This window comes from Scleropages formosus, chromosome 25 (genome assembly GCF_900964775.1).
Source record: "Scleropages formosus chromosome 25, fSclFor1.1, whole genome shotgun sequence".
NCBI classification, from domain to species: domain Eukaryota; kingdom Metazoa; phylum Chordata; class Actinopteri; order Osteoglossiformes; family Osteoglossidae; genus Scleropages; species Scleropages formosus.
Window position 1 is genome coordinate 3,382,453 of NC_041830.1, and position 17,802 is coordinate 3,400,254.

A 17,802-nucleotide genomic window follows, 5' to 3' on the forward strand; every position below is an offset into this window, starting at 1 on the left:
GTGATATCTAGATCATGATTAGTGAGGCCATGGAAGGCCTTTGACTTTATCCCGGTGTTCATGAAATCCCTTTTAAATTGGTTTAGCAGGTTTTACAGTGCATTCGAATCCTGGAATATAGGCGCATCATGAGGGAACAGTGTTTGAAATACTGGGTACAATATTTTATGTATATATATTTAGATCAATATTCTCTCAAAATGGGGGATGCGTTGGTGCAGTGGGTTGGACCGGGTCCTGCTCTCTAGTGGGTCTGGGGTTCGAGTCCCGCTTGGGGTGCCTTGCAACGGACTGGCGTCCCGTCCTGGGTGTGTCCCTTCCCCCTCTGGCCTTACGCCCTGAGTTGCCGGGTAGGCTCCCGTGACCCCGTACGGGACAAGCGGTTCAGATGCTGTGATTCTCTCAAAATTTAAAGGAGTCACAATATGTAATGGGGAATGATTACCCTCACAATCAGTTTAATTGGTATATTCAACTGCAGAACAAAATATCCCTGGCCCTCCCCGATGAATAGCAAAACCAAACTCTATGTGCTAAGATCAGTACAGGGGAATCTGCTGAACTGAGGAACACTCTATGTTTGCACTGGGAAGTGGTTACTATAGTACCCAAGTGCTGAGGTTTCAAAGAGTGGAGTTAGTTCATATCTATATAGACTTTTACAGTACTTTTACGATATATCTTTGCCTGTCTAGAATAATAAGAATGAGTACAAGGAAATTGTATCGACTACCTGCAATGCACAACAATGGGTCCGGCACCAGGGATGGCATTCTGAGCCTGGTTGATCTGCTCCAGAAAACTAAGAACTCCTCCAGACTCACTAGGGACACCATGATCAGGCCAACTGAGGTACTGGTAGTGCCAAATGGTTCTTGGAGGCTCACTCTGGAATCAGAACAAGAAGCACATCAGAACCAAATTCAGGTCCAGTGCGACTCTGATACAGTCCCCCAAACTGAGTGGCACCACAGGTTGGGGTCTGCTTGGATGGCTTTGAGCGATATATAATAGGCCGGGGGGAACTCACTCGGTCCACACATAGCACCTCCAGTTCCCGCAAGACGTAGTCCTGGGCATTCTGCTCCTCTATGTTCTTCACACTGATCCGTCCAAAGTCCATGGTGGAGTCACTATCTGGCCAGTACCGGACACATTTGTTCTGAGGAGAATGTTCAACATGGAATTAAGCCACAATTTTACATTTACTGATTTTCCAGTAGCTGTTCTCCACAACAAACCTGAATTCAGAGTATACAGAAGTGCATCAACATTAGATGGGGAGCTTTAGATACAGATGCAAAATTATTAAAGCACTGCTTATTTGTCTGTTTATGATGCAAACCACTGAAGCAGCTGTCGACAAAAGTGACAGTCAAACAGCAAAAATATAATCATAGCAGATGGTGTTGAGTAAATTTATGAATCTGGAATAACTGGAGGTAATTGGAAGTTCTGCGGGAGAGGGGAACTTTGATCCAGAACATAATATCAAGGCTGAGACCTGGCAGGCTTTCAGTTTTTGTGCCCTTATTAGGAGGAGAAGACAGAGGTGCAAGAGCAAGCAATCAGAGGAAGACGACCATAATGATCTTGTTAGGGTGTAAGGATTGATCATGTCCTGTCAGTACTGGGTTGCTGATCCTGTTACCATCTTGTTGGTCACAAGCAGTCTTGATCTTAATACGGGGAACCACAGGAAGCCAATGCAGGAAGTTGAGGAAGGGAGACAGACAGGAACTCTTTGGCAGGTCAAACACATTGAGGAACGCTGAAGGGAAGAAAGTTAGCCACATCAAAATAGCTAGTAAGATCTATGTGACAGGTAAGAACGAAATCATTTCAATGAGGGTCTGTTAATTTCAAGTTGTTTGGGCCAGCAAAGTGGGGTCTGGTGAATGACTAGGTAAAATGTTGCTGAGAAGTCAAGAAGAAGCAAGGAAAAGAAGGCAGCTCAAGCAGACAAGAAAGCATGTCACACCCCAGGAAGGGCAGATTCAGGGGAATGACAGATTTTGAACTCAAACTGATATTGATCAAGGAAATTATCAGCCACATTCAAGGGCTTTGAAAAGAAAAGGGAGGATGGAGATTATCCTGTTGTTTTGGGCTGTGTTTGTGTTCAGTGGTAAGGCATGAGCAATTGTGAAGATATACATTTACATTTACTTTATTCATTTAGCAGACACTTTTGTCCAAAGCGACGTACATCACAGCAAAAGTACAATTTATGCATTACATTAAGAGAAAGAGACACAGCTGCAGACATGTGACTCTCAAGTAAACCTAGTTTGCTACCCTCTGCTTGCTGCACTGATGTTCATCGTTCAAATAGATGCATTAAACAGAGGATAGACAAATCCTGATATCACTGATATAGAGAAAGCAACCAGAAGAGACTCAGGAGTGAACGTGAAAGATTAAGTAAAAGGAATAAGTTTCAGAGAAATTTATTTTGAAAAAGAAGGAGAAGGAACGAGTGGTGTCTGGTGGTAGGAGGTCAAGGGATGTCCATTTCAGAAAGGGATTAAAAAGAGGAAAACAAGGCCTTACTGGTAATGTTATTATGTACTAAGAAGATGGGTATGGAGAATTTACTGGTGATGGAATCAATTTTCTCTTTTAATAATGAGGCCAAATCTTCCGCAGTGAGGTTATATGAAAGCAGTGGTGAGGCAGGGTCATGGAGCAATGAGACAGAGCCAAAAAGTTAATCAGGATTATGGGAAGCCAACTTTAATTCTCTGTGTAAAAAAATGTGCTGCTACTACAAAAACAGTGAGGTAAAAGCAAGAAAGGAGCTCCTTATAAACTGTTCAGCATGTGAGAATTAGATTTTTGTGGTGTTTGATTGTAACTGTGTATAACAGGTATAATGACAATGAGCTGGAGGTGGGATTAGGTTTTCTGGAGGTAAGAAGAATGTGGACTTGAAAACAAGAGATTTAGTGGCATTGTCAGTGACCAGATATAAGAAATTCACAATATAATTAGGAGAGACCACAAAGGTAGACGGAAGAAAGCTAAAAGTAACAGAGGAAAGACGAATGAAGGTTAAGAGGTATAAGGTGGAACAGGAGAGATATGGAGGGTGAAAAGAAAACAAAGTCATCATGAAGGGGAATAGTAGGGAGCACCAGAGATCAATAATTCCTAGTGAAGACAAGGTCAAGGTGGTTGCCTGGAACATAGAGAGGTTAAAGTGGCTACATGAATGTCCAGAAGATGCAAGTTGAAGTCACCCAGAAGAATCATCAAAGCACTGTGAACTGACAGAGAGCTCAAGACAATATCAAGGTAATGCAAGAAGTAGCATGGGACCTATCACAAAAAAAAAAAACGTTATCACATAAATGAAAAAAATGTTAATAAACCATTACCCGGCCTCGCTCCATCTCCTTGGTCGTCATGACAATAACATGTGTGTTCTCCTGATACACCATCTTCCAGAAGTCTATTACAGTGTTCTGCATGCATCCCTGGGTGGCAATGAAGACCTTGCTCTCTGCTGCATAGCGCCCTTCATTGTGCATATTCTGGGGGGTGGGTGAGAACAATTGGACCACAGAAGGATACAGCAAAGAATGCTCATTATTTAATTGATATAAGACAGTTCAATGGTAGCCACAACTCTACCACTCACCCGGATGTAATTGGCATTGATGTAGTCAGAGCCGGGCATATCCAGGTCTACCTCCTTTAGCTCCACACGAGTGGTGTCAACTTGGACAGATAGAATGAAGACCAGATAGATGACACTCAAAGTAACTAATCAAAGTACAACACGCTTACAGGGTAAGTACACTGTACATTTGTATGCTTTTGGAAGGATCCATATACTCTCACCATGCACTTTATTAGGAATATATTTTGACAGTACAGACTTTTGGCGGTGGTATAATGGTATGGGGTTTATATTTTGGACACACATTAAGTTTTTAGTACCGACTGAACATTTGAATGCCGAAGTACCAAAATATTGCTGTAGCCTTTCTCAAATTGATATTCCCAGCAGCATTATGCACCATGATACAAAGCATGGATCATTTCAAGATGCTTCCACATTTACAGTGCCTTTACTTCAGTCCACTGGCCTGCACAGACCCCACCTATCAAAGCAATAGGGCTTCTTTGGCATGAGATGGAATACGATGTTAGCAGAAAGAATGTGCAACCAAAATATCTACAGAAATGGTATGAAGCTGTTAAGCAACCATGGACCAAGAACCCCTTTGGAATGCATCAAGGATATTGTCGCTGAATTCATAGAGTTCTGGAGGCAAAAGTTGGCCAAACCTGGTACTAGCTAAATGCTCCTAATACTGAGGTCAGTGAAATTAAGTGTATGTAAGATTTGTGGTCTATTTAGTTTTTTTTTTTTAATGTGTTTAATTAGATGTATTCTATTTCCCAGTTTCTTTGTGGGCATTCACAATCATCTATACAGACACAGATGGGTGTGTGAATGCAAACTCACAGGGTAGGATGTTCTTGTATCGATTCTTGCCCTTGTTCTCTGGCCTCTGCCCTTCTTTCCTGGGGTACAAAAGCTTGCACTCCTGCTGCTGTAGCATCTGGTGGATGGAAGAGTGGGGATGACAGATTGAAGACAACAGTTAGGACCTCATCTCTAATAAATCCAGCAAAAGAGGAAGCCATGATCATTACCAGACGTGCAAACAATGCAAAAGCGACATATGGGAGCAGAGAGTGAACACAACATATCAGCCGCATCCACTCTGAGTTAAGCTTAAACTGAGCTAAATTGTTTAATGATCAAAGAAAGTAATTTGCAATCAGTAGGTTACAGGGTTGACACCCAAACAAGGCATACTGCTGAAGTTGAGAAAAAGGTCCTTATTTATGCAACAATTTAAACAGAGAAACATCATTCAAACTGAAACATTGCATGCTGGGCTTGCAGCACTTTCCAAAGGAGGTCAATAAACATTATTTGTTTATTTATTAATTTATTTATTAACCTAATTAGAAACGCACCTCAAACTCCTCCCAAAACCCCTGTTTGGGCTTCTCTGAACTGTCCGCCACTTTGTTCAGCTCTCGCACCCTGTTCTCAATGTTGGCCGCATTGATCCTGGTTGTGTTGAATGGCTGCAATTCGGAACAAGTGGAAAAATCTTATTGGTTTTTCTTAATTATGAATATCTTTAATCTTGTGAAGCGATACAAACGTAAACATGTAGGAGAGACAGTGGAGTTGACAGTTAAACAGCCACTGATTGTCATATTGAATGTTATTCTTGTACAATATGTTAACAGTCATAATTAATAATCTTAAGTCACACACAGGCTGCACATTACTACTGTATAGTACAACTATATTATAAGCAACTATGTTTGTTTTTGTTATTTAGAGTTGCAAAACTAAGGGCAGTTACCTATTTTATTTTTTCCTGTTGAAGCTTTGGTTTAGAAGAGTCAATGTTGCATAAAATAGCAAATAAATGAATACGGTAAAAAACAAAAACTTCAGGATTTGAGTATTTAAAAGTGTTAATGGATTTTACTCATGATAAATATGATACACATACCCTGGTGATGGGCTGAATCAAAGGTACGACTTTCAAAAATTACCCCAAGAGACACAACACAGCAGTGCCTTGTATGTGACATCACTTTTGGTTGCTCTCCAGGGTTATTGGACTCACCTGTCTGAGGTGTACCACAATGCCGCTCTTCTCCACCATGGGATTTTTCTTGTACTGCTCGACTAAGTCAGACAATGTGTCAAACGTCTCTCCACCTCCCACATCATACTTGCCGTCCTACAATTTTCACACAATAGGATAGATTGAACTGTCTGTTCTATGCAAGTGTTGCTGCCCTACAGGTGGTGGGCAAGAGATGCTTTTTTACCGTACCTGATGGTGGATCATGACGTGGGTGACCTTGGTCCTGCGGTCAGCATTCTCGGGCTTCTCCTCATGAGTGAGAACAGAAAGCACAAAATCACCTGGCTTGCTTTGGCTCTCGCGTACTAGGAAACTGCCAAGCTTGCCCTTTTCTGTCAGTAGTTTCTCCGCATCCTTCCCAGACACCTGTCCGTGGTACCACCTGAAGAGGGAGCCACAGGCTGTCATCAAATTGGCCTCTCACATCACCAAAGCATGTATCATACCCACCAAAAAGAGGGCAGGATGTTTCTATCTATCAGTTTTATTATGTCATTTAAGGTTACACATCAGAAAATGCAGTATATATTTTGGCTTTCAACATTTTTTTGGGCCTTAATTGCAACTCTTCAGAAAACACAATGCTTGAAAAGTAAACTTTTCAGAACTTTCTGCATGTTTGATGTTCCTAGTACTTAACATTTCCGTACTAAAATTTACTAGAAAAATTGTAATTTAACTGACAAATTTATAGGAGTTGCTTGATCAGCCCAGTAAAAAAGTCATAATTCATCAGGAATTTAGTACGGGCTGACCTGTCGGACAAAAAAAAAAAATATTTTCCTAGCACACAAGTCTATTTTTCCAAGGGGTTGCAGTGGCCAGTTGCGGCACAGAGGTGGCCATCAGGGTGCACCAGACAGCAGGTTTTTCCCCATGAAACAGGAAAAACCCTGCTGTTTGTCTGGTCTGGTCTGGTCATGACATTTAGTCACCAGGTGGCAGCCTTTGCCACTGTAAAGACAACAAGCAGCTTACCGCTCAGAGGTGGGGTCCTTGCAGTTCAGGGGGTATTTGAGTTCAATGACATTGCCGTTTTTCTCCCGCAGCAGGCCCTGCTGTTCAGTGTAGTACTGTATCAGTTCAGCCAGTGTGGCAAACTTCTCCCCGCCATACAAGTCGTAGTAGTCTCCAGAATTCTGGATCTTTATATGGGTGACCTCGCTGTGTCGCCTGCCCAGGAAAAACATGACAGTCAGTCTGTCAACAATGAAACGATAACATTTATTCACAATATGCAAACACATAATGAAATGTAACATTCCTCCAAAAAACTACAAAGAGGGACACTAATGACAGGGTTGACAGAACTTGGGAAAGACATTGGTGAGTTCACTCTTTGGATTGTGCAACTGTTCAGATGCTTTCAGGCTGTCGGCACGTTGGTATAAGGACACATCCATTAAAACAAAAAACATGAAAGGGGTTATTGGCTATTATGAACTTAACCAAATTGCTGTGTCATTTAGAAATCATGAAAGTGCCACTAGAGTGGTTTTTATTAAAACTGCTCTGCATGTGGTTAAGACGAGGTTGACGGAAAGATGTCTCCAGCTCAAATATTCTTAATATTTCAAACTGTAAAATAGCCACCATATTGTAAATGGTGGTATGTAGGAAACTCTGATATAACTTTGAACCAAAAGCAAACTGTATAATTATAGCAACCATTGAACAGCCAAAGCAGAAGAGTAGTAAACATGACCAGTGGCTCTAAGCACCAGATCTTCCTCAAGTTCAGGTCCTCTACCAGAGGCCTTGGAGTTTGAGGGTTCTGAACAGTATCTTAACTGTTCTTAGGACAGCACTCTTTTGGAGAGAGACTTCAGATGTTGTTCCCAGAATCTGCTTGAGCCACTCTCCAAGTTCAGGGGTCACACACACACACACACACACACACACACTGTCTAAACCGCTTGTCCCATACGGGGTTGCGGGGAGCCGGAGCCTAACCTAGCAACACAGGGTGTAAGGCTGGAGGGGGAGGGGACACACTCAGGACGGGATGCCAGTCTGTCTCAAGGCACCCCAAGCAGGACTCAAACCCCAGACCCACCAGAGAGCAGGACCCGGTCCAACCCACTGCGCCACCCAGTCACAACCCCGAGTGCTCCTATTACTACTGGGACCACTCTGGACTTCACCTTCCACATCCATTCCAATTCTTCCTTCAGCCCTTGTTACTTCTTGATCTACTCATGCTCCTTCTTTCTGATATTCCTATCATTTGGGATTGCTACATCTATCACAATTGCCCTCTTATCCTCCTTGTCGACCACCACTTTGTTTGGTTGGTTGCCCAGCAACTGCTTGTCAGTCTGGAACTTTAAATCCCACAGGACCTTAGCTCTGCTGTTTTCAACCACCTTTGGTGGTGTCTCCCATTTGGACTTACGGACTTCCAGTCTGTATTCTTCACTGATGTTCCTGTACACTATCCCAGCCACTTGTTTATGCCTCTCAGTTTATACAAATATACAGGCTTAATGGTTGTCATGCATGAAAAAAAGACATTTGCTTCTGCATTTTCATTCATTTTAGCTTCATTCTCAGGCAGTCTCTCAAGCTTCAAATTATAATGATTCTATTCTTCTGCATCCAGTTACGTTTGATACAACTTAATCTTTTGCTCCAGACCAGCTATAGGTTTAGATTGGTCTGAGTCCTACTTATCTGACAAATCGTATCAAGTGGTCTGGCGGAGCTCTCATTCTTCTCCTCTGCCTCTCTCAACGGGTGTCCCGCAGGGCTCGGTATTGGGTCCTCTTCTTTTCTTGATCTACACTTCCTCCCTTGGTCCGGTCATAGCCTCTCATGGATTCAAATACCACTGCTATGCTGATGATACTCAGCTCTTCCTCTCTGTTCCACCTGCAACTCTCTCCTGTGTGAGTTCCTGCTACTGCCATCAGACCTCTGCAGCTTCAACAAAATGCTGCTGCACGAGTTGTGTTTGATTTGCCAAAGCGTTCCCACGTATCTCCTCTTATCATTTCTCTGCACTGGCTTCCTATAGCTGCCCAAATCAAATTCAAGACCCTGCTTATTGTCTACAGTTGCATAAATAGAACTGTTCCCAGCTATTTACACGTCTTGATCAACTGCTACACCCCAGCTAGACCCCTTCATTTGTCTGCTTCTGCTTGCTTGGTGGTCCTGTGCACAAAAGGTAAAACATGGAGGTTCTTGGTTCTGGCTCCGTTGTGGTGAAACGAACTGTGGAAACTCTGTCTACATTCAAGAATGGTCTGAAAACTCACCTTTTCCGGACCCATTTTGCCCAAGATCTCTCCAGCTCATATACGGTGCAAATGTTCATGCACTGTAACTTCATGAGCATCACCAGATAAAGCCTTTTATCAGCCACTACTCCGGCATTGTATTTGCTTGCTTCTGCATCTTAATATTATTAAAAAAAAAAAATGGTAGTAGGGTATCAAGATTTGTCAATCCTGTATTTTATGCACCTAGTCGAACGATGAACCTTGTTGCAGCAAGCGGAAGGTAACAAACTTGAGTCACATGTCTGCAGCCATGTCTTTTTCTCTTAATGTAATGCACAAACTGTGTTTTTGCTGAGATGTACGTCGCTTCGGAGAAAACAAAGGTGTCTGCTAAATGAATAAATGTAAATGTAGATTGTGAGTCATCAGTCTTCTCCGAAGCAGAAATCCTTTGTTCAGTGCAGGTAATGCAATTTTCCAAACTGTTCATTCGACCAGTTAAATTTGTGAATTTATTTTCATTGCCACAACAGATGAGAAGAGTTTCTTTAGATCAGCAGTGAGATCGTCCAACTTTGCAGTTTTAGCTTCCGTACCACTTAGCTTAACTTCCATATTCTTGTAATCACATATGATTTGGCTATTTATCTCTCTTGTCCCATAGCTCATCTCTTTCATCCTAACTCCCAAATCTACTTTTGAAGGTGAGCTGGTACAGTTCGCAATAGAACAGGTGGTCAGAGCCCCAATTTCTTCTTTTTCATCAAAAGATTCAGATGCGTCTCTGACAATGATGTTTGATAGCGTGCTCCATATCGGCCTTTTCCCTCTCTGAGAATGTGTTGAAGACAAAACTTGGATAATTTTTGAAACGACATATGTTGAATTCTGTCAATTGTTGTAAAATGACATGTGGGGAAAGTATAAAAGTTGTGGGACTCTGTAGTGGAGCCAGAGTTTAAGCGGCCATATTGGAAAACAGCCACATGACAAGTTTGGCCAGGTCTTTTTCAAAACTAATATTTTCCCAGTACTTCGGTGACTTGACCAGATGTTATGCCACAATATTTGCCTTTAAAAGTTCAGGCTTCCTACAAAGTTTATATTTTTGTAATAACTTTTACAAATATTTATTTGTATTATTTATATTTTATCTATATCATGCGAGCTAATTTCTTGAAAACAACACTAATGCTTGGCATAGTCAGTGTGAGGAGAAGAAGACGCTGGCTGGACATCATTAAGGCCGATACGAACATGCCCTTAAAAGAATTAAAAGACATGGACAAAAATCGTAAAGCATGGAGAATGATGATCCGTAAAGTGACCGAAAGTCGGCCTCGACTGAAGGCTTAAATCATCATCATCATCATATTTTATCTGCATTTCAAGCAGTAGCATTTTGTCACAGTAGACTGTTCTCATTGTATGGATGTAAAGTACATATTATATGTATATTTTAATCTAATTCTTATTTATTTTAAGTGTTCTTTCTGCTGCTGTTTTCTGAGGGTTGCCACACAAAATTTCATTGTATTGTATACAATGACAATAAAGTATCTTACCTATCACAGCATAGCTATCATTTGTATTATTTATATTTATTCACGATGTCTTGAAATCTGTTCATGAATATGTCACTTTGAAAAATGCCTTTCTTCTAGCTTTTACAGGATCATGAAAATGTTTGCTTGCAGCACCTTAAGGAAGGAAGGTACATTCTTGTAGTGCATTAACTTCAGTTAGAACATAATATATTTTAGTATAGTAGATAAGTACAACCCACTTAAAAGTGTTAAATGAAAAAGTACACAAACAGAATATGAACTGAATGCTGTTTTAGCAGGAATGAGATACTGACCAGCTAAAAGCAAGGGGAACAGCTATATAATTCTCAAAATATCACTGGAATGATGATGCATTTGAAAAGGTAGGTCTTTCAGTGTAAGAGACGCTTGTGTAAGGTGATTAAGTTGTCTTTTAGTCATATTTACCTTTGAAACCCTTGAAAAACTTTTTTTTTTTTTTTGACAGGAAACATGACGCACCCTGTTCAATTTAAAGGCGTGAAATGTCGGCATGTTACTGGCTTTATGGTTTTTCTCTGGGGTTTTGTGTTTGTGTTGCAAAAGGTCAACAGGAAAAACAAGATCTTCAAAATGTCGGTGCATTCACATATCTCTAAGACCGTGGCTTACCTTCAAGCTCAACAGAATTCCTACAACAAATATAAAATATATAAAATTCTAAAGTAGGTTTTTAAAGCTGAGCCCATGCAGTGCTACATGTTAACTGATTGTCCAAACTTCTTTCTATTTATTCATTTAGCTAATGCTTTTCTACAAAGCAGCTTACAATATTAAGGTACATACCATTGCTTCTGCTTTTATGCAGCCCAGTAGTTTTTACTATAACAATTTTAGGGTTAATACTCTTCTCAAGGGTATTACAACAGTAGGTCAACCTGCAACTAAGGGGGGGGGGCAGTGGCATGGTGGGTTTGAAGGGGTCCTGCTCTTCAGTGGGTCTGGGGTTCAAGTCCCACTTGAGGTACTTTGCAACAGACTGGTGTCCTGTCCTGGGTGTGTCCCCTCCCCCGCTGCACTGCCAGGCTAGGCTCCAGCTCCCCACAACCCCACATGGGACAAGTGGCTTCAGACTGTGTGTATGTGAACCCACAACCTTTGCATTCAAAGGCAGAAGCTTGATCCACTACACTATCTGCTGCCCTTTCCAAAGTCTAACTGATCTAGTTCATTTTCATCATATTTACTATGAATATATACACACACACACACACACACACACACACACACACACACACTTTCAGAACCACTTGTCCCATACAGGATCACGGGGAACCAGAGCCAACCCAGTAACACAGGGCACAAGGCTGGAGGGGGAGGGGACACACCCAGGACAGGATGCCAGTCCATCACAAGGCACTCCAAGTGGGACTCGAACCCCAGATCCACCGGAGAGGAGGACTGTGGTCCAACCCACTGCGCCACCACACCCCCTACTATGAATATACCTTTCTCCAAAATCATTTACTGCAAGTAAAACATTATTCTTGGCCCAATGAAATTACAATAACCTCATGCACATTTTGAAGCATCAGTTATTAAGTATCAGACTGTTTTCTGAGAATCAGCTACTGTACCTGCTCACACACATATCCTGTCTCTTTTAATAGTGGAAAACTCTACACATGACCTTTCCAGGAATGGGCATAGATCCAACCTGCTCCTGGGGTGGGGTGGATCTCATGCCAGGATTCCAAATGATTTAACACTGGCTAAAGGGAAACATATCTAAATTCATTAGAACCTTTAAGTAAAACTACAAAATAAATAAAGAAGGAGTAGGAAGAGTTTTGCATCATTTGCACCAGACTACACAAAAAAAATATGTAAGATACAGGACTGGTCACTGTTGACTATCTGCAGTTTTTCCTCAGTTGTAGCCAAATTGCAGCTGGATAAAGAATATTTGAAGTCTATTCAAGCTTCTCAACTGTCATATAATACAACCAACAAATTAATCAAAACTACGGCATAACCTACATGAAACTTGTGATGCCAGTCTAGAGAACATCATGGGAAACTGACCTGCTACTTTGTCTAGGTATGTATTTTCTGCATGTTCTGCACCTCCCTTTTTGTGTCCGTCCCCTGATTCGCCGCAGGTGCTCGTCGTTGCACCGAGGGGGGCGTGACAAATTCAAAAATTACAGCTGGATAAAATTACTTTTTCTGCGCCATTTCTTCTTTAAATACTTTAAATACTTTAAAATGTTACTGTCAGAAATCCCCCGTCTGTTTCTGTCTTCAAATCGAAACTAAAGACTTACATGTTCACTCTGGAATTCCACCTCAAAATGTAATTCCGCTTGCCTGTGTTTGTTATTACCACCTTTACACCAATGCATATTAAATTGACTTGTTTAAGTCACAAATTACTAACTCTGTTCTTTCTTCTTGTTGAGCATTGTCTCACTACATAAGACTTAGGGAGGCTGGCCATTGGTGACAGACGAATCCCATGCTCACTGAAGATGATGACTAACTGCCATGATGAACGAGACATACCATGCTGAGCTAGGGATTCAAGATACCATACAGCACAATATCATTATTACTTGTTAACTGGCTTAGAATTGTTACTTAATCTAGAATGCCCAGGAGGGGTGGGCAACTACTGGCCCTTGGACCCCCAGAGGTTTTTTCTCCCTCAACTTTCAATTGAGAGTTTTTGTTCCTTTCCTCTGTGGCCAAATAGGCATACTTATAGCTCTATAAAAATACTATATTACGATAGTCAGTAGTCAACTGTCTTCTTTGTTTCTTATCTGGTGTATTTGTTTTTCTTGCCTTATGCCTGGGTTAAAGTGCTCTGTGTCACTGCGCGAGAAGAGTGCTCTATAAAAATAAATTGAACTCAATTGAATTGAAAATAGAATGAGCCTTCAGCTTAGAAACTGATGCACCTTTCTACTGAGATCTAGATATTAGAGGTAATTAAAGTCATTTATGAGAAAAGATTCTTAAGTACAGGAGGCAATTTAATATAGGCTAACTTTTAGCTGTGTCACTGAGTAACAGAATAAGATCAGTGCTTTTACCTATCCTTCAGTTTAACACCAGTTAACACTTATGGTATGACTACATACCTTCTGTAATTTTTTTTTTAATTGACATACTAATTAAAAACTATTAACAGTACTTCTGTGAATCTCATGACAAATAGCACAGCATATTCAGTTTAGGTTTCATGATGAACAGAGGACGCAGGGAAGGTAGGACCAAAGTACAGGATCGTTTATTTAGAACTACGGGATCTGATGTGTTCTCACTGTCAGATTATAAATATAGATGTGTTTTCTTTCAAATCATACTTGACCAAACATCTCAGCAACAAAGTTTTCAACATCTGACCTCTCTATTAAAAAAACTGAGGAATAAAAGCATTAAATTGAAAGTATCGAAGTTCAATTATCTCAATGTGTAGATGCAGCCCTGAGGTTTCTATGTGTTCAGAACATGGCACGGGGGGCTTCTCCATCAAGCTATTCTGCTGGATCACATCTCACATCAAAGAGAAAGACAGTTAGGGGGACCCAGAACTACCATTTGCAAATTCTGTTCCTCCCTTAGACTTCCACCTTCTTGCTTTAACCAGGCAGCTGCACACAAGATCCCTCAGTAGTGCCAGTAGATTATGTCCCCTTTACTGCAGATTACTAGTTTTGTGATATCCAGACATGATATGAACATTGAGTGTTTTGCAGTAACATCCAGATACAGATGTAAAGTGTAATAATCCCAACAAGCAGAGCATACAGTATGTTGTTTTCTTGTTTTTTAATGTAGTTCTGAAAGACCCAGTGGTAGAAATCACTGCCCCTAACTGCTTGTCCCAAGTGGGGGTCGCAGCAAATTGGGGCCTAACCCAGCAACACTGGGTGTAAGGCTGGAGGGGGAGGGGACACACCTAGGATGGGACACCAGTCCCCCACAAGGCACCCCAAGCAGGACTCGAAACCCAGACCCACCACACAACAGGTACAGACCAAACCTGCTGCACCACCGCACCCCTTGCACCAATGCTTGAAAGAGAGACACAAATAGGTTTTAATCTCTGAGATGCTTTCCTGCAGCCTTCTCGCTTCTCATCCCTTTTGCTTGTGTAATCCTTCTTGTTCACCTAGAAGTAGTTTTCATGCTAATGTGGGCTAATTAGACCAAGTCAAGTCTAGCTGGTTGAATGCTCGACAACCTGGAGGGGTGTAAAAGCCAAAATCTGAAATGATCTAGTCTGAAGATCATTCAGTTGAAAAATATGACTGCATGACACTGAGATTTTTGGACCCCAGGTAAAATAAAAAAGAAATTTTGAATTTGGGGAAAAAAAAGCACTTTTATGAAGCATATACAGTCATGTGAAAAAATGAGTACACCCCGTGGAAAATTTTGCCTTTTTCAACAAATTTGGACACGCAGACATTTTTTCTTCATTTATTCACTGCCTATATGTAAAGGTGATATACCTGAACAATCCTTCCATCTATTCATTTTCTTGACCGCTTGTCCTACTAGGGTCACAGTGACAAAAGGGAGAGCAGAGAAACCCAAACGTCCCTGTCCCTTGAAACTTCTTCCGGCTCAATCCGAAGAATAACCAGCCACTCCCAGGCCAACTGGGAGATGCAATCTCTCAATCGGGTCTTGGGACAACCTCGGGGCCTCTTCCCAATTGGTTGTGCCTGGTATACCTCCAAAGGGAGGCACACAGGGGGGATCCCTACCAGATGCCCAAACCACCTCAACTGGTTCCTCTCAATGCAGAGGATTAGTGGCTTTACTCTGAGTTCCTCCTGGATGGCCGAACTCCTCATCCTGTCACGAAGAGTGAGTCCCTTGCAGAGAAAACTCATTTCAGCTGCTTGTACCCGTGATCTTATTCTTTTGGTCATTTACCCAGAGTTCATGACCATAGGTGAGGGTAGGGGCGTAGACCGACCGGCAAATAGAGAGCTTTGCCATATTGCTCAGCTCCCCCTTCACAACTACAGTCCGGTACAGCGACCGCATTATTGCTGTCGCTGCTCCCAGTCTGCAGCCGATCTCACGCTCCCTTCTCCTCTCACTCATGAAAAAGACCCCAAGATACTTAAACTTCTCCACTTGGGGCAAATTTTCTCCCCTTACCTGAAGGGGGCATGACATCCTTTTCCTTTTAAATATGCTCCCAGATTCCTGCCTTTGAATCTGGTAAGGGATTTAAAGAGATCTACAAATTATTTGAAATGTCTCTTTCTCTTAATGTAATGGAGAAATTGTACTTTTGCTGAGATGTACATTGCTTTGGACAAAAGCGTTTGCTAAATGAATAAATGTAAATGCAAGAAAACCCTCAACACCTCACAATTAAAGGAATTCTGCATGGAGGAGTGGTTAAAAAAAAAAACTTTCTTGATTTTAAAGGCTGGTAGACAGTTGTAAAAAACAGCTACAAGTTATTTCTGGTAAAGGGGACAATACCAGCTTCTGGGACCTGGGGTGTACTTATTTTTTCCTACATAGAAATATACACCCACACAATGCTTGTCCCCAGTGGGGTGGTGGCGAGCCGGAGCCTAACCCAGCAATACAGGACACAAGGCCGAAGCGGGAGGGGACACCCCCTGGATAGGACGCCAGCCTGCTGCATGCATCCTAAGCAGGACTCACACCTCAGACCTACCACAGAGCAGGCCCCAGCCAAACCCACTGCGCCACTGTGCCTGCCACATAGGAATGTTATCAGTTATTTTTTTTGTTGAATATATGATTGACATTTCAAAATGATTGTGTTTTTGATCAAGTATATCACTTTCACCTACAGAAGCTATCTAAATGGAGATCAAATGTCTGCATGTCCAAATAAAAACAGCAAGCTTTTCCATGGGGTGTACTTTTTCACATGATGGTATGATGACATCCTTAATCAAGGCATAAAAAATTCTGTGTAATGCCCATCCCTGTCTTCAGAAAACTGCCCTACTGCAAGTTAATAATGACCTATTGATTGCTGCAGATTCTGGTTCCTTTTCCTTCCTATTTTGCCTGGAAGTCAGTGCTGTTTTCAACACTTTCTGACATTTTATTACGCCACTTTGAATATCTCCTTGGTATATCATACTAAAATTCAGCCAACTGAATACACACACACACATTTTCTAAACCGCTTGTCCCATACAGGGTCGCAGGGAACTGGAGACTGCCCAGCAACACAGGGCATAAGGCCGGAGGGGGAGGGGACACACCCAGGATGGGACGCCAGTCCATCGCAAGGCACCCTAAGCGGGACTCAAACCCCAGACCCACTGGAGAGCAGGACCCGGTCCAACCCACTGCACCACCATGCCCCCTGGTCAACTGAATACACATCCAGAACCGCTTATCCTATACGGGGTCACGGGGAACCAGAGCCTACCCGGCAACACAGGGCGTAAGGCCGGAGAGGGAGGGGACACACCCAGGACGGGACGCCAGTCCGTCACAAGGCACCCCAAGCGGGACTCGAACCCCAGACCCACCAGAGAGCAGGACTGTGGTTCAACCCACTGCGCCACCGCACCCCCCAACTGAATACATTGTCAGTATATAAAAACAAAAGGATTGGATGTGGTTTGGTGCCAGTAAGGAAAACACAGGACAAGAACAATATACAATACAACCATACTGTGCAAGCAATAACTAAGACAACATCGCAAAACCAGGCAGCACGGTGGCACAGCAAGTAGCGCTTCTGTCTCACAGTACCTGGGTGATGTGAGAGGACGAAGGTGTGATACATGTTCAGTCTGTGTGGAGTTTGCATATTTTCCTCATGTTTGTGTGGGTTTCATCTGGGTGCTCTGGTTTCCTTCCACAGACGAAAGACATACTGTTCAGGTTCACCCATAGTGTGTGAGTGCCAGAGAGAGTGTGTTCCACTGATGTATGGATGAGTGACCCAGTGTAAGTAGTGTATCTAGCAGTGTAAGTCACCTTGGTGAATAAGGTGTGTGGGCTGATAACATTACATAGAATTCATTGGAAGTTGCTTTGAAAAAAAAATGTCTGCTAAATCAATAAATGTAAACCCATCACCCTTGGTGTTAATGGCTTCTTGTACGGTTTAAAGTTGACATCAATATCCTCATGCTTATCTAAAGTATAAAGCTTTACATGGTTTGGCACCTTTGTACTTCTTTGACTTTCTACCAGTCTATTCCCCACCTCATAGTCTTTGTTCATTTGACTCCGGTCTCTTACATGTCCCTCAAGCTTGCCTACTCATGACACAAAGAACACGGACATGAGTAATCATGCTTTTTCCTGTTGCAATTCCCATTCCAA

General features: G+C 42.1%; 1 protein-coding gene across 1 annotated transcript in view; it reads right to left on the minus strand.

The window, feature by feature from the left end:
* Window positions 1–729: 729 nt before the first annotated feature.
* ptpn11b (protein tyrosine phosphatase non-receptor type 11b) overlaps window positions 730–17,802 on the minus strand; it is a 40,501-nt gene continuing 23,428 nt past the window's right edge. The window contains exons 3-11 of the mRNA XM_018741946.2: window positions 6,672–6,866; window positions 5,883–6,075; window positions 5,670–5,786; window positions 4,999–5,112; window positions 4,478–4,574; window positions 3,629–3,723; window positions 3,381–3,536; window positions 1,031–1,162; window positions 730–888 (exon numbers count right to left, since the gene is read on the minus strand). Of these exons, the coding sequence (XP_018597462.1) occupies window positions 730–888; window positions 1,031–1,162; window positions 3,381–3,536; window positions 3,629–3,723; window positions 4,478–4,574; window positions 4,999–5,112; window positions 5,670–5,786; window positions 5,883–6,075; window positions 6,672–6,866 (1,258 nt within the window). The remainder of the gene's footprint in view (window positions 889–1,030; window positions 1,163–3,380; window positions 3,537–3,628; window positions 3,724–4,477; window positions 4,575–4,998; window positions 5,113–5,669; window positions 5,787–5,882; window positions 6,076–6,671; window positions 6,867–17,802) is intronic.